We start from the raw sequence: 17,983 nt of genomic DNA, 5'->3' as shown, positions 1-17,983 counted from the left end.
CGGTTTCCGGCTTCTACGGCACCACCGCCGAGGGGACAAGTGCAGGAGAGGTCCGCTCTCCTCCGCTGAGAGGAGACACCCTCTCCACCGCCGCGGGGGACTCGGGGGGACAGTAAGTACTGTATACAACATGTCCTATCACTAGAATGGAGTACAGGGGAGCTGGGATATACATTACTGTATACATGTCATATCACTATAATGGAGTACAGGGGAGGGGGATATACATTACTGTATACATGTCATATCACTATAATGGAGTACAGGGGAGGGGGGATATACATTACTGTATACATGTCATATCACTATAATGGAGTACATGGGAGGGGGGATATACATTACTGTATACATGTCATATCGCAATAATGGAGTACAGGGGAGGGGGATATACATTACTGTATACATGTCATATCACTATAACGGAGTACAGGGGAGGGGGGATATACATTACTGTATACATGTCATATCACTATAATGGAGTACATGGGAGGGGGGATATACATTACTGTATACATGTCATATCGCAATAAAGTAATGCCCGTAGCGAAAAAAGGAAAGGAAAATTAGCGCAGGGCAGGCATGACTAGGCCTAGAGTGGGAAGGAGAATAAGAAAGGGTTAATGATGTGCCAGGGGGGTGTGGAAAAGGATAGATGGGTGTGCTGGTTGGTGGAGAGAGAGCGTGGGTGGGCTCTGCCGCACCTTAGGGTGGGGTGTCCCAGGGGGGGGAGGCATCATTTCGGACCTGGACGTTGGTGAGTGAGATTCCCTCCCGCCCTCCCCTGTTATAGGGAGTTTTGTGTTCCTCTCGGGGGACAGGGGGTTGTTTCGGTCTTGGGCGGTTGTTGGTCTTGGAGGCGGTTCTTATCTTGGAGGTACAGATAATGGTGTGGGACCCATCGGTGGTATGGTGTGCCCGGGGACATTCCAGTTAACCAAGGTTTAACTGGAAGGTGGTGGTGCTGCACTGCGGACGGTATGGTTGTCTCCGAGCTGGTTGGTTGCGGCTGGAGGCCTTTGTGTAATATGGTTGTCCGCAGGTGCATTTCAGATCATTTTTGTGGGGTGCCTTCGAAGACCAACAACAACAATTCTGTATGTTTCTGTTATAAGGAATGGTTGGTGTTAAAAAAAAATGTTTGTTAATAAAAGGCCATGTTGGCCATTTACTCCAAAATTGGTGTCATGGTTTTTATTTAAGTATAGTAAGGGGGGAATTTGGATGACCTATCTCTGGTGCTCTAGTCATGGAGTACAGGGGAGGGGGGATATACATTACTGTATACATGTCATATCACTATAATGGAGTACATGGGAGGGGGGATATACATTACTGTATACATGTCATATCGCAATAATGGAGTACAGGGGAGGGGGATATACATTACTGTATACATGTCATATCACTATAATGGAGTACAGGGGAGGGGGGATATACATTACTGTATACATGTCATATCACTATAATGGAGTACAGGGGAGGGGGATATACATTACTGTATACACGTCATATCACTATAATGGAGTACAGGGGAGGGGGGATATACATTACTGTATACATGTCCTATCACTATAATGGAGTACAGGGGAGGGGGATATACATTACTGTATACACATCATATCACTATAATGGAGTACAGGGGAGCTGGGATATACATTACTGTATACACGTCATATCACTATAATGGAGTACAGGGGAGCTGGGATATACATTACTGTATACAGTTTTATATTTCAGACTATTTATTCTAAAGAAAAATGTAATTTCTTAAGCTTTAAGGGGGTGTGGTTGGGGGTGGGCCAGGGGTGGGGTTGGAGGTGGGCCTGGGCAAGGTTGGGTGGGGCAACTGGTGACGAGTACGTTTTGTGACCGGCTAGTAGGTCTGGACTCAAAATTTAAACCCCTGCAGTATAGCATACAGAGATCATTGGTGTAACAATGTCTCTTTAACTCCCACTGTAAAATTAGGCCACACCCACTCGATGATTTGAGTTCCTGCACCTGTTCTCTGAGAAAAAAAAGCCCTGGAGATATAAGATTTTCATTTGCACAGGGCTCAACAAATCCCAGGCCCAGGATTAGAAATTGCTTCCTGGCACCTGGGTTCACACACTGCTTTGCATTGACTTCAATGGGAAATCCCGCCCTGTAGACTTCAGAGGGAAATCACGCCCTGTAGACTTCAATGGGAAATTGCACCTCATAGACTTCAGTGATAAATCGCGACCCGTGCACTTCAATGGGAGATCACACCTCATGCAGTTTAATGGGAAATCGTGCCCCGTGCAGTTCAATGGGAAATCATGTCCCGTGCACTTTAATGGGAAATCGTGCCCTGTGCACTTTAATGGGAAATCGTGTCCCGTGCACTTTAATGGGAAATCGTGCCTCGTGCACTTTAATGGGAAATCGTGCCTCGTGCACTTTAATGGGAAATCGTGCCCTGTGCACTTTAATGGGAAATCGTGTCCCGTGCACTTTAATGGGAAATCGTGCCTCGTGCACTTTAATGGGAAATCGTGCCTCGTGCACTTTAATGGGAAATCGTGCCCTGTGCACTTTAATGGGAAATCGTGCCCTGTGCACTTTAATGGGAAATCGTGTCCCGTGCACTTTAATGGGAAATCGTGCCTCGTGCACTTTAATGGGAAATCGTGCCTCGTGCACTTTAATGGGAAATCGTGCCCTGTGCACTTTAATGGGAAATCGTGCCCCGTGCACTTTAACCTCCCTGGCGGTATTCCCGAGTGTAGCTCGGGGTAACATTTCAGTACCAGAAACGTTAACCCCGAGCTTCACTCGGGCTTACCATGCGGCGCTGCTCCGGCATGTGTTCCTCACTTACCTTACCCTGCGCTCCCACGATGTGTCCCCTGCAGCGTCCCCGGCCATCTTCTCCGGCCGATGCCGGCATCCGCCTTCTGTGTCCTGTCCCTGTGACGTCGGGACGTACGGGCGCCGCTGGCGGCGGGAAATTTAAAAATTTAAAAAAATGTCTTTTTTTTTTTTGACATTTTACATAGTAAAACATTGCTGTCTCAACCAATTTCACATACATCTTGTCCCTAATGCTTTGTCCTGTGCCCTGCCTGCATTTTGTCTGTTCTTTCTGCCTGGAAACTGAGAAATGTCCATGGCGTCCAAAAAGTGTCCCTTTAGGTCAAAAGCGGTTTAGATCAGCTAGAGAACAGCGATAGTAAATCAGAACCACTTGCACTGAAAACGATTTTGCGATTTTGCTCAGCGATGTGCGAACTTAGCGCTATATTTCACATTTCAGTGTTTTTGGTTTGATTATATTATTGAATTAAATGTATTATTATTATTATTATTATATTATTATTTTTTATGATTATTTATTAAATTATAATTTATGATTTCATGTTTCAAGTTGTATCCTACCCGGGATGTTTACTAGACTCTTGTTCGGACAGATTTCAGTGAGTTATTCCTAAAAATTACAGGCCTACAATAAAAAAACTACATATTTCCATGCAAAATAATGGTACCGCTTTCAGCACCAAAAATCGGAAAGAATCATACCGCCAGGGAGGTTAATGGGAAATCGTGCCCTGTGCACTTTAATGGGAAATCGTGCCCTGTGCACTTTAATGGGAAATCGTGTCCCGTGCACTTTAATGGGAAATCATGTCCCGTACATTTTAATGGGAAATCGTGTCCCGTGCACTTTAATGGGAAATCGCGTCCCGTGGACTTCAATGGAAAAACGTCTCCCGTGGATTTCTATGGGAAAACGCCTCCCACGGACATCAATGGGAAAAACTTCTGTCAATAGCAATCCTATGTGAACACTTACTGTATCTCCATATGCCAGTCTGCTCTATCACTTGCGAGTCTGGAACGCACAGCTACAAACTTGCACAGGACCCTTTTCATAATGGCACCCAAACCAAAGTGCATGTGAAAGTTATAGTATCTACAAACTATGGTATAGAGAATGGAATTTACACAGCTTTTACTTTCTGACTGCCCATCACATTTCTTGAGGTGCTAAAATACCAGTCACTAGTCACTCAAATAATATATTGCTCACACAAGCCATGGGTATATGTGGAAGTACACCCCAAAATACATTCTGCTACTTCTACCGAGTATGGGGATACCACATGTGTCAGACATTTGGGAGCCTAGCCACATACAGGAGCCTGAAATCCAATGACCACTTTGAAAGCTTGACAGTGCGTAAGGTTTTGAAATATAAAAAAACAAAAAAAATATGTTTTTGTTTTCTTTCTTCATTTTCCAAATACTTGTGGCAACAAATGAGATCTGCAAAATACTAACCATGCTTCTTATCAAATTTCTTAGGGTATCTGCTTTCCAAAAAGGGATCATTGGGGGGGAGGATTGGTGCTATCCTGGCATTTCAGGGCCTCCTAAATTGTGATAGGAAGTCAGGAAGTGTAATGAGTAAATAAAGCCCTTTAAACACCTGAAGAAGCATATTGGATTTTGGGGTCCTGTACTTGGCCAGACTGCTAAAGTCTCTCACATGTGGTACCCCCATACTCGGGAGAAGTAGCAGAATGTATTTTATATACCGTATTTTTCGCTCCATAAGACGCACTTTTTTCCCCCAAAAAAAGGGGGGAAAATGTCAGTGCGTCTTATGGAGCGAATATAAAGCGGCCGGTCCGGTATTTCTGCCGCCACCATGTCAGAATACCGGGCCAGCCGCTCAGCTGTTCTCTCCTGCAGGGCCTTACCTGTTCCTCGCTCCAGCGCTGCACAGTCTTCCCGCGCTGGCTTCTGTGACAGCCGGGTGCTCACTGCGCATGTGCTGCGCTTTGTGAATGATCCGGTGTCTTCTGAGACACATGACAGGTCCCAGAAGGCGCCGGGCCATTCACAAAGCGCAGCGCTTCTCGCGCATGCGCAGTGGGCACCCGGCTGTCACAGAAGCCGGCCCGGGAAGAAGGAAGGAAGGACAACTCCGCGGAAGTGGGAGCGGGTACCTGTCAAATTCAGGTACCCGCTCCCCCTCCCTCCCCAAAGGTTAGCAGTCTCTGGTCATTCCCTGCACTGTCTGCAGTCTCTGGTCATCCCCTGCACTGTCTGCAGTCTCTGGTCATCCCCTGCACTGTCTGCAGTCTCTGGTCATCCCCTGCACTGTGTCCGCAGTCTCTGGTCATCCCCTGCACTGTGTCCGCAGTCTCTGGTCATCCCCTGCACTGTGTCCGCAGTCTCTGGTCATCCCCTGCACTGTGTCCGCAGTCTCTGGTCATCCCCTGCACTGTGTCCGTAGTCTCTGGTCATCTCCTGTACTGTGTCCGTAGTCTCTGGTCATCCCCTGTACTGTGTCCGCAGTCTTTGGTCATCCCCTGCACTGTGTCCGCCGTCTCTGGTCATCCCCTGCACTGTGTCCGCAGTCTCTGGTCATCCCCTGTACTGTGTCCGCAGTCTCTGGTCATCCCCTGCACTGTGTCCGCAGTCTCTGGTCATCCCCTGCACTGTGTCCGCAGTCTCTGGTCATCCCCTGCACTGTGTCCGCAGTCTCTGGTCATCCCCTGCACTGTGTCCGCAGTCTCTGGTCATCCCCTGCACTGTGTCCGCAGTCTCTGGTCATCCCCTGCACTGTGTCCGCAGTCTCTGGTCATCCCCTGCACTGTGTCTGCAGTCTCTGGTCATCCCCTGCACTGTGTCCGCAGTCTCTGGTCATCCCCTGCACTGTGTCCGCAGTCTCTGGTCATCCCCTGCACTGTGTCCGCAGTCTCTGGTCATCTCCTGCACTGTGTCCGCAGTCTCTGGTCATCTCCTGCACTGTGTCCGCAATCTCTGGTCATCTCCTGCACTGTGTCCGCAGTCTCTGGTCATCTCCTGCACTGTGTCCGCAGTCTCTGGTCATCTCCTGTACTGTGTCCGCAGTCTCTGGTCATCTCCTGTACTGTGTCCGCAGTCTCTGGTCTCTGGTCATCTCCTGTACTGTGTCCGCAGTCTCTGGTCATCCCCTGTACTGTGTCTGCAGTCCATTGGTTCAGAATATTTTTTTTTCTTGTTTTTCCCCTCTAAAACCTAGGTGCGTCTTATGGTCAGGTGCGTCTTATGGAGCGAAAAATACGGTATGTAATTCCACATATACCCATGGCTTGTGTGAGCAATATATCATTTAAGTGACAACTTTGTGTAAAAATAAAGATGTTTTTGTCTTTATCCAGAAACTTCTGGAGAAAAAAATAAATCTTTAATGGAGTTTAAAGTTATTTTGATTTTTTAAATTATTTTTACACTGTCCCTTTCATTTTTTTTTATCACTTTTAATGCTATGTCAGGGAATGCAAATATCCCCTATAACTGCGATGGACATTGTCATACATTCATTTTTGAGAAATCTGGGGTCTATCAGACTCTAGATATCTCCTCTGCTCTTACATTATCTAATCTCACCAAGATCGGTGTGATCAGATGCTTTCCCAATTTACAAATGGCGCTGTTTATATCCTGCGAAACTGAAGTGATCAAATGCTGGTAAGCTTCCGATTTCTTAGACTATAGAGATGATTGGCTCCATTCCGGTCTCCAGTCAAATCTATGGTTAGCTTGCAGAAACACCGGCTGCATTCTCAGGTTCCCCCGATGGCACGGGAAAGCCTGAGAAGGCCGTGGAAAGCGGAAAACTGATCGCCAGCTGAAAAAAACTATACCAGGATCCTGATATAACCACTCAAAGTCCAGTGATGTACCAGTACGTCGCTTGTTGGGTATATATCCTATGTAACAGATTCCTCTATTCACATCGGTCGATGTGGATGAAGAAATCTTTGCCAACAATTTTTTTTTTTAAATATATACTGAAGCATAGGGGCCATCCACCCACTGGCCACCCCAGGCCCCCATGCTTCGGCATATACCGTATGCTCTTTTTTTAACTGCGGATGAAAAATCTCATCCAACAGCGCTGCCCACACTGACTAATGTATATTCTTAGAGCAAGTTCCTGTTGCTCACATGTTGAATGACAATTGCGCAGTCATACAACATTGTACCCAAACTAAAATTTTATGATTTTCTTCACACAACTAGAGCTTTCTTTTGGTGGAATTTAATCATCGCTGGGGTTTTTATTTTTTGCTAAATTAAAAAAAAGACCGAAAATTTTGAAAAAAAACCCACATTTTTCTTTGATTCTGTTATAAAAGTTTGCAAATAAATAATTGTTCTTCATAAATTTAGGCCGAGATGTATTCTGCTACATGTCTTTGGTGAAAATAACCCAAATTAGGATGTATTTTTTAGTTTGTAGGAAAGTTATAGAGTTCACAAACTATGGGATATATCTAAATATCGATCAATCCTGAAGTACTGACAGCCAATCTAAATTCTTGAGGTCCAAGAATGTCAGAATAGTACAGATATCGCCCGAATGACCACTTTTTGCAAAGTAGACAGTCTGACGTACTTCATAAGAGGCATGGTGAGTTTTTTGAAGTTGTATTTTTTTTTGTCATAATTTTTCAGAAAATGAAAAAATTAAAAAAATTATTTTCACTATTTTGTTTTTACATACTGTCACCAGTGCAGTACAGCATCATCATATAACTGGCATGGCGGTGAACAGGGACACTGACTGGTGACAGTGTGAAAAAAAAATTTATATATATTTTTTTTTTATTTTTATTTTTTTATTAAATTTTTTTTCTTTTTTTAAGTTTTTTTTTTATATTTCACTATGTCCAAAGTAGTACAATGTTACCATAGCAACATTGTACTACTTTGGGGAAGTGATCAGTATTTTTTTTTTTTACACAATTTGCTTATAGCAAAAAATTACTTTGCTATAAGCAAGCATTTACCTGAATGACATCGATTCATTCAGGTTTTTTTTTTTTTTGTGCTTAGCTGTGATTTGGCCACAGCTAATCACATGACATGTGCATGTGATTAGCTGTGACCATTCACAGCTAGACACTAGTATACAATGGATTGCATGAATGAAGCCATCCATTGTATACAACTGTCATGTGACCTGCTGTGATTGGTCACAGCAGGTCCGAGGTACACAGCTGGTGACAGATCGCACCGCTGCACGGCTCTGCAAGCACGCAAACTGCGCATGTGCGGAAGGACGCCATATGGCGGCCTCCCGGAAAGCTAATCCATTTTTACGGACGCCAGAGGCCAGAGGCCGGGCGTCAAATGGTTAATATACAATAACATTTTTTTTCGTATTTTTTTTTATATCATTAACTACTATCAGCATAAAATACGTTAACATATATAATATTAATAATAATAACAATAATAAATGTAATAATAAAAATAATTTTTCAGCATAAACTATTAGACTACTACAATAAAGAACATATTTTAAAATATATAATACTATTAATATTATTGTCAGGGAGCAAGGAGCCAGACACACAAGGAGGTGCAATTAAAGGTAGGTTTATTATACAAAAACAAGACAGAGTCCATGCAAGTCCAACAGCAACAGCGGATGACTTAGTAGAATAGTAGCCAGGAAGGATGGTCTCCAGAGCCAGGGTCAGAAGCCAGGAAGGATGATCGCCAGAGCCGGGGTCAGAAGCCAGGAAGGATGATCGCCAGAGTCGGGGTCAGAAGCCAGGAAGGATGGTCGCCAGAGCCGGGGTCAGAAGCCAGGAAGGATGATCGCCAGAGCCGGGGTCAGAAGCCAGGAAGGATGGTCGCCAGGGTCAGAAGCCAGGAAGGATGGTCGCCAGAGCCGGGGTCAGAAGCCAGGAAGGATGATCGCCAGAGCCGGGGTCAGAAGCCAGGAAGGATGGTCGCCAGAGCCGGGGTCAGAAGCCAGGAAGAATGGTCGCCAGAGCCGGGATCAGGAGCCAGGAAGGATGGTCGCCAGAGCCGGGGTCAGAAGCTAGGAAGGATGGTCGCCAGAGCCAGGGTCAGAAGCTAGGAAAGATGGTCGCCAGAGCCGGGGTCAGAAGCCAGGAAGGAGTCTTGCCAAAGCCGAGTCGGTATCCAGGAGAGCAATGAGAAACTAAATAGGAGCTTGCTGCTGTGCAACAGACAGGACACGAATGCAATGGACAGCTACAAACAGCAGACTTATATGTGATAAGCCGCCACCTCCTGGAGGAGGAGCCGCAGAGGGCTGAAAGCATAAAGGATCCCACAATGCTTTGCAGACACCTAAGATGGATGCCAGCACATGGAGCAGCACAAGGTCTGAGGAAAGGTAGGACCTTGACAATTATTCAATAACTATATATATATATTTTTTTTTTTTTTTTTTTCATTTTTAATTTTTTTTTTTTCAAAGCATTAAATACTATAACTTTTACAAGACAGGAAAGCTCTTAAAAGATATAATACAATAAATACATCTAAGCTGATATTATAAATAACAATTATATATATATATATATATATATATATATATATATATATAATTTTTTTTTATTTTTTTTTTTAAAGCATAAACTATTATAACTACTTCAAGCCAGAACACATCTTAAAATATATCATTATAATATTATTAATATACAATAACAATATTTTTTTGTATTTTTTTAAAATCATTAACTACTATGAGCAGAAAATATCTTAAAATATATAATATTAATAAAATAATAATAACAATAATAAATATAATAACAATAAAACCGTTATCCCCCCCCTGCCCCCCTAGCATTATCCCCCCCTGCCCCCCTAGCATTATCCCCCCCTTCCCCCTTAGCGTTATTCCCCCCCGCTCCCTTAGCGTTATTCCCCCCCGCTCCCTTAGTGTTATCCCCCGGATCCCTTAGCGTTAACCCCCCCTGTCCCCTTAGCGTTATCCCCCCCTGCCCCCTTAGCGTTATATCCCCCTCTGTCCCCTTAGTGTTATCCCCCCCCCTGCCTCCTTAGCATTATCCCCCCCCCCGCCCCCTTAGCGTTAGCCCCCCCGTCCCCTTAGCTTTATTCCCCCCCGCCCCCTTAGCTTTATCCCCCCGTCCCTTTAGTTATCCCCCCCTGCCCCCTTAGCGTTATCCCCCCATCCCCTTAGTGTTATCCTCCACCCACCTGCCCCCTTAGCGTTATCCCCCCTGCCCCCTTAGCGCTATCCCCCCCCTGCCCCCTTAGCATTATCTCCCCCGCCCCCTTAGCGTTATCCCCCCCACCTGCCCCCTCATACCAATAATGGTATAATTATTTTGGTTTTTTAATTTTTGGGGTTTTTTTTGCTTGAGGTGATTGTAGCCGTATTAGTGCATTTGCGACAGGAACAATTGAGTACTGTCCGTGATACTTTTTTTATTTGCACTAACATACAATTTAGAGGACAAGATAGACCTGAAGAAGGGGACATACCCCGAAAGCTTGTCCTCTAAATTGTATGTTAGTGCAAATAAAAAAAGTATCACGGACAGTACTCAATTGTTCCTGGGGGTTTTTTTTTTAAATTATTAACTACTACAAGAAGAGAATAGCTGTACCCAAACAAAATTTCCTTCCTTTTTTTCACACAAATAGAGCTTTCTTTCAGTGGTATTTGATCACCTGTGCGCTTTTTATATTTTTCTGCTATTTTTCTGCTACATGTTTTTGGTAAAACAAAATCCCAGTAAGTGAATATTGATTGCTATGTGTGAAAGTTATAGTATCTACAAACTATGGTATAGAGAATGGAATTTACACAGCTTTTACTTTCTGACTGCCCATCACATTTCTTGAGGTGCTAAAATACCAGTCACTAGTCACTTAAATATATATATTGCTCACACAAGCCATGGGTATATGTGGAATTACACCCCAGAATACATTCTGTTACTTCTACCGAGTATGGGGATACCACATGTGTCAGACCTTTTGGGAACCTAGCCACATACAGGAGCCTGAAATCCAATGACCACTTTGAAAGCTTGACAGTGCGTAACTTCCTCATTACACTTCCTCACTACCTATCACAGTTTTGGAGGCCCTGAAATGCCAGGATAGCACCAAACCCCCCCCCCCCAAAAAAAATAAACCCTTTTTGGAAAGTAGACACCCCAAGGAATTTAAAAAAAGAGGCATGGTGAGTATTTTGCCGATCTAATTTTTTCTCACAAGCTTTTGAAATATAAAAAACAAAAAAAATGTGTTTTTGTTTTCTTTCTTCATTTTCCAAAAACTTGTGGCAACAAATGGGATCTGCAAAATACTAACCATGCTTCTTATCAAATTTCTTAGGGTGTCTACTTTCCAAAAAGGGATCATTGGGGGGGATTGGTGCTATCCTGGCATTTCAGTGCCTCCTAAATTGTGATAGGTAGTCAGGAAGTGTAATGAGTAAATAAAGCCCTTTAAACGCCTGAAGGAGCATATTGGATTTTGGGCTCCTGTACTTGGCTAGACTGCTAAAGTCTCTCACATGTGGTACCCCCATACTCGGGAGAAGTTGCAGAATGTATTTTGTATATGTAATTCCACATATACCCATGGCTTGTGTGAGCAATATATCATTTAAGTGACAACTTTGTGTAAAACAAAAAAAATGTTTTTGTCATTTTCCAGAAACTTGTGTAGAAAAAAATAAATCTTTAATGGAGTTTAAAGTTAATTTGAATTTTTAAATTATTTTTACACTGTCCCTTTCATTGTTTTTATCACTTTTAATGCTATGTCAGGGAATGCAAATATCCCCTATAACTGCGATGGACATTGTCATACATTCATTTTTGAGAAATCTGGGGTCTATCAGACTCTAGATATCTCCTCTGCTCTTACATTATCTAATCTCACCAAGATCGGTGTGATCAGATGCTTTCCCAATTCACAAATGGCGCTGTTTATATCCTGCGAAACTGAAGTGATCAAATGCTGGTAAGCTTCTGATTTCTTAGACTATAGAGATGATTGGCTCCATTCCGGTCTCCAGTCAAATCTATGGTTAGCTGGCAGAAACACCGGCTGCATTCTCAGGTTCCCCCGATGGCACGGGAAAGCCTGAGAAGGCCGTGGAAGGCAGCAAGGGGGGGAGGCATCTTCTCCCGCTGCTTGTAAAAGCAATCCTGCAGCTAATTAGTCACTAGGATTGCTTTTACATGAAAACCAATCGCCGGCTGAATAAAATTATACTAGGATTATGCCTGCAGCTTTGTGTGGTATGCCTACCATTAGAATTTACCTCCCTGCATCCACCCACTTCTAATGGTGGGCACACATGAAAAGTTCTGTTTTTGTCGTTCAGTCCAACTAACAGATTCTTCTATTCACATCTTAAAATATCATTGTAATGATATTAATATAAAATAACAATTTTTTTTGTATTTTTTTTTAATCATTAACTACTATGAGAAGAAAATATCTTAAAATAAATATTAATGATAACAATAATAAATATAATAACAATAAATGTGATTTTTAAGCATAACTCACAACTCCTCCACCTAACCTCCTCTTTTGCACTCGCACAGTGCATACAGTCCTCCACCCACTCCAACGGGAACACCCTGGACCTTGTTTTCTGTCATCTCTGCACCCCCCACAACCTCACAAACACCCCTTTTCCCCTCTCTGACCACAACCTCATCACCTTCTCCGTATCCTCGTCCTCTTACACCTACCCACCCCAAACGTCAAACCTTCACCGGCCGAAATCTCCGCAACCTGAACCCTGCCCCCTTCCACTCTGCAGCTGACCAACTCTACGACAGTATCCTTCCCCTGTCCTGCCCTGACTTGGCCACTACTGTTTAGAACAACTCGCTGTCAGCCGCCCTTGACTCCTTAGCACCTCTAACCACACAAAACATTAGACCCCGACCGTTTCAACCCTGGCAGAATGACCATTCCAAAAACCTCAAGTGACGCTAGAGTGACTATGGCGCAAAACCAGATCCCAGCAAGCGTTCAACCAATATAAATCCGCCTTCCTCACCTACACTTCCTCCCTCCATGCTGCCAAGCAAGCCTACTTTGTAACCCTCATCAATACCCTCTCCGCCAGCCCTCGCCAGCTCTTTTCCACCTTCAACTCCCTGCTTCCTCCTCCCCCACCTCCTCCCAGTACCTCACTCGCCGCCCACGAGATTGGGCCAAATCACTAGCCTTCTGAACGACATATCAGACTGGATGTCACTCCACTTCCTCAAATTAAACCTTTCCAAAACCGAGCTCCTAGTTTTCCCCCCCAGCCCACGCCCCCCCCCCTCCCTGACTTCTCCCTGACCTCTCCCTGACCTCTCCATCACGACCAACAACACCACCACCATTAGCCCCACCCCGCAAGCCAGAGTACTTGGTGTCATTCTAGACTCCAATCTGTCTTTCAAGCCCCAGATCCAATCGCTGACAAATTCATGCAGACTCCACCTCCACAACATCTCCAAAATACGCCCATTCCTAACCCCGGAAACTACAAAGCAACTCATTCACTCCCTTATCATATCACGACTTGACTACTGCAACTCCCTCCTCGCAGGCCTACCCCAACACAGGCTATCCCCGCTTCAGTCTACCCTGAATTCTGCGGCCAGACTCATCCACCTTATTAACTGCTCCGTATCCGCCACCCCCCTCTGCCATTCCCTCCACTTGCTTCCGATTGCCCAACGTATACAATTCAAAATACTAACATTGACGTACAAAGCTGTTCATAACATTGCCTCAAAATACCACCCAAAACGTACTCTCCGCTCCTCACAAGACCTCCTACTCTCTAGTTCCCTGGTCTTCTCCTCCCATGCCCGCCTCCAGGACTTCTCCAGGGCTTCCCCCATCCTCTGGAACTCACTACCCCAATCCATCAGACTGTCACCTACCCTCCTCACTTTTAGGCGCACCCTGAAAACCCATCTCTACAGAGAAGCCTACCCCGCCCTTACCTAACTGCTGATCTCCTCCGCTCCCCCCACCACTCCATCCCCCACAGCTATTTCCTCCTGTACCACTATCCCCTCCCTCCTAGATTGTAAGCTCCAAGGAGCAGGGGCCTTGAACCGCTCGTGTATTTTATTGTATTGTTACTGTACTGTCTCATGTATTGTCTCCCATTGTAATGTACAGCACTGAGCAAACTGTTGGCGCTTTATAAATACTGTGTAATAATAATAATAATAATATTAGACTACTACAATAAAGAACATATTTTAAAATATATAATACTTATAATAATATTCAATAACTATATATATATTTTTTTTGTTTTGTTTTTTTTTTTTTTTTAAAGCATTAAATAGTATAACTTCTACAAGAAAGGAAAACTCTTAAAATATATAATACTTATAATAATATTCAATAACTATATATATTTTTTTTTTGTTTTTTTTTGTTTTTTTAAAGCATTAAATAGTATAACTTCTACAAGAAAGGAAAACTCTTAAAATATATAATACAATAAATACTTCTAAGCTGGTAATATTAATCATAGATCTCTATAATACCATTCTCCTCATCGATCACGTAGTTGATTCCATTTTCATCAAGAAACTCTCTCATACGGTTGAAATCCTGGTCCCCTCGCAGGACAGGAATGTTCGCCCGGCACATGGGACAGGTAGCACTCTCTTCAACCCATTGTTGTAGGCAGCGGCTGTGGAATTGGTGATCGCAGGGTAGGGTAGTATTGGCGTCTCCATCTTCACAATCTGCCAAACAAATGGTACAAATTACCTGCTCCTCGCCGCGTGCCTCCATGGCCGGTGCTCCCTGTGGCTCCATGGCCGGTGCTCGCTGTGGCACCATGGCCGGTGCTCGCTGTGGCTCCATGGCCGGTGCTCCCTCTGGCTCCATGGCCGGTGCTCCCTCTGGCTCCATGGCCGGTGCTCCCTCTGGCTCCATGGCCGGTGCTCCCTCTGGCTCCATGGCCGGTGCTCCCTGTGGCTCTGGGTGGTGCTCAGCAGCCCTGTTGCGGTCTCTTGGAGATCGACTCCGGCTGATGGCGGCGTCCTCCCGTCTCTGCCATTGTTGCGCTCTGGCCCTCGTCCGATGGGCTATGGGAGACTCTCCGCCCTCCTGACGTGATGGCCTTCCACGAGATGGACGTCGTGAAGATCGCTGCATCCTGGTAGTAATTGATGCCGGAGTACCTGAAAACAGCTTAAAAATATCTAATAATAATAATAATGTTATCAAGAAAACTAGTATGGTAAACGCAATGTAATAGAAAGGAGAAGAACTGCAGTCAGTCGCAGGAGATGCAGTCAGTCGCAGGAGACACAGTCTGAGGATGCAATCGCCTCGGCACCAGCGCAGGTCTCAGGCTGACTCAGCACCTCACACCAACTGTCACTTTTCCGGCCTTGTCACTCTGACTGGCAATATGGCGCTCATGTAACACTACAACCAAATCCATCTTCTATCATTTTATAGATTTTACATAGAATTACACAGGATTGGGGCCATTTATTGGTTATTCTAGAATTCCGCCACAAGATGGCATTCTCATGTAATACCGCTCATCCCATAGATGTCTCCCTTCCCAGTCGGCTCCATACAGAGAAAACGGCGGCCATCTTTAGCTATGTAAAGTCTATGGGAGGCGAAGGAGAGGATCAGCTGACAGGGGAACAGCAAAGGAACGGCCGGGCGGGGATGATGGCCTCCGAGGGGGGAGCAGAACTGAGCAGGTGAGGAGGACAGAGGGCAGGAGAGCCGGGGAGGTGGATGGAGGAGGCCGGGGGGCGCATAGAGGAGGTCGGGGGGCTTTGTGGACAAGGCTGGGGGGATTGTCTGTATAGAAAGGCTGATAGGTTATGTCTGGAGAGGTGGGGGGGTGGGGGGGGGTAAAAAGGGGCAGACATAGCTGGGGCTCCCCCACCTGCCCCCCAGAGTCCCTTCCCCACCTGCCCCCCCCCCCCCTCAGCGTCATTCTCCCCCCTCCCCCCTCAGCGTCATTCCCCCCCCGCCCCCCTCAGCATCATTCCCCCCCGCCCCCTCAGCATCATTCCCCCCCCGCCCCCTCAGCGTCATTCCCCCCCCCCCCGCAGCGTCATTCCCCCCCCCCTCAGCATCATATCCCCCCCACCCCCTCAGCGTCATATCCCCCTGCCCCCTCAGCGTCATTTCCCCCCCCCCCCGCCCCCTCAGCGTAATTTCCCCCCCCCCCCGCCCCTTCAGCGTCATTTCCCCCCCCGCCCCCTCAGCGTCATTTCCCCTCCCCCTTCAGCGGCATTCTCCCCCCCCCCCTCTCAGCGTCATTCCCCCCCGCCCCCTCAGCGTCATATCCCCGCCCCCTCAGCGTAATTTCCCCCCCCCTCAGCGTCATCTCCCCCCCCCCCGCCCCCTCAGCGTCATCCCCCCCCCCTCAGCGTCATCTCCCCCCCCCCGCCCCCTCAGCGTCATTCCCCCCCCCTGCCCCCTCAGCGTCATTAAACCCCCCCCACTCCCTCAGCGTCATTTCCCCTCCCCCTTCAGCGTCATTCCCCCCCTGCCCCCTCAGCGTCATTAAACCCCCCCCCCGTAGCGTCATTCCCTCCCGCCCCCTCAGCGTCATTCCCCCCCCCCCGCCCCCTCAGCGTTTCCCCACCTGCCCCCCCCCCCATTGTTCCCCCAGAACACTGGGGAGGTAGACTGTGGCTGACCCCCCTCAGGCCTGCACAGGGTACAGCTCACTGAAATCACAATAAAAGTGTGTGAATGGCCCCCAAGTTGTGGCCCTCAATGCCCTGAGTGTCCGAGTTCTCCAGTCCTCCCACTTCTTCCACAAGTCTTTCAGTGCCGCATTCCTGGGCCGTCCTGGTGTCATCCGCCCCTCACAGTTTAACCAATCCTCACCCAGGGGGCGTTTTTTTTAGGTCATGTGACAGAAATGTGCTGGTTGTTAAGAAGTGTCCGCCCACCGGCATCCTTCACAGCCAATGAATAGCTGCTAGTTAAAGGAGAAGTTCACTTTTTATGAATAAAAGCACTTTTTTTTTTTTTTATTTTCTGGTGAAAATAAAAAATGTGCATTTATTATTTTTTTGTTTGTGGAGCCTGTAAAGCTTTGTAGCATCAATCAGCAGATGGCTGGTGTCATGGAGGTCTCCCTCTGATCTGTCAGTATACTACTGACAGGAAGGCTCCATGAACTAACACTGCCCTGCGGTGCGCCGCGGTCCTTCATTGAAAACTCCAAGCTGACCGCCACAAAGGCTGCAGGAACTTGTAGTTGTCCCATTCACAGAACACTGATTGAGTGACGCGGGCGGAACCCCTGCACAGCCACATCATTTGTTTTTTAAATTGTGTCAGCAGGGAGGAGAAAATCTCCCACTTGCTGTCCCAATGGAGATCAGGGGGTTGCGGGGGTCGGTCCATTCAATACATGCTACACCCTGATTATGGGTGTAACATGTTATGATTGGTGAACTTATCCTTTAACCCCTCCCTACCGAGGACTTATACCCCCTTCCTGCCCAGGACAGTTTTCAGCTTTCAGCGCTGGCGCAGTTTGAATGACAATTGCGCGGTCATGCAACACTGTACCCATAGGACATTTTTATCATTTTTTTTCACACAGATTTTCTTTTGGTGGTATTTAATCCCCTCTGGGTGTTTTATTTTTTGCGCTATAAACAAAAAAATAGCAAAAAATCAAAAGAAAAAGTCTTTCTTTGCAAAATGTTATAATAGAAACAAACAGGTAATTGTTCTCCTTCACTGATGTGCGTTGATGAGGCGTCACTGATGAGTCGGCACTGATGACGCTACACTAATGGGCAGCACTGCTAGTCACTGACTGGCGCCACTGCTGGGCAGCACAGATGGGAAGCACTGCTGGGCACATGTGGGTGGCACTGATCATCAGTGCCAATCTGTTTTTCAGACAATTGCCGGTTATCAGCAGGACTTTCCTCACACTGTGACAGCGTCAGGAAAGTGAAGCCGATGACCAGCAACTGCATTTACCCAGCGATCTGCTGTGTGATTGGACACAGCTGATCATGTGGTAAAAGGCTGCTCTGATTGCCCTTTTACCACATCACGTGATCAGCTGTGTCCATAGGACACAGCAATCACGGAGATCGCCGGGTGCGTGCCGCTGGGGGCACGCGGGAGGGCGCGGTCTAGGAGGATGTTGTATGACGCCCTCCCAGAA

At 46.2% G+C, this 17,983-nt stretch overlaps 1 protein-coding gene and 1 long non-coding RNA gene across 2 annotated transcripts in view; one reads left to right on the top strand and one right to left on the bottom strand.

Annotated features, from left to right (window-relative positions):
• LOC149450179 (uncharacterized) overlaps positions 1–15,479 on the bottom strand; it is a 28,802-nt gene extending 13,323 nt beyond the window's left edge. Inside the window, exon 1 of the mRNA XM_089692334.1 lies at positions 14,346–15,479. Coding sequence (XP_089548460.1) covers positions 14,346–14,964 — 619 coding nt within the window. The 5' untranslated portion in view covers positions 14,965–15,479. The remainder of the gene's footprint in view (positions 1–14,345) is intronic.
• The window catches only part of LOC149450178 (uncharacterized), a 35,294-nt gene continuing 17,327 nt past the window's right edge, over positions 17–17,983 (top strand). Inside the window, exon 1 of the long non-coding RNA XR_016315299.1 lies at positions 17–112. This is a non-coding gene — a long non-coding RNA (uncharacterized LOC149450178). The remainder of the gene's footprint in view (positions 113–17,983) is intronic.

The sequence above is a fragment of the Staurois parvus genome, unplaced genomic scaffold (genome assembly GCF_062004578.1).
Source record: "Staurois parvus isolate SC_StPar_1 unplaced genomic scaffold, SC_StPar_1.0 ptg000581l, whole genome shotgun sequence".
NCBI lineage: Eukaryota > Metazoa > Chordata > Amphibia > Anura > Ranidae > Staurois > Staurois parvus.
Note: the sequence above shows the minus strand (reverse complement) of the source record. Positions and strands in the feature narration are given on the sequence as shown.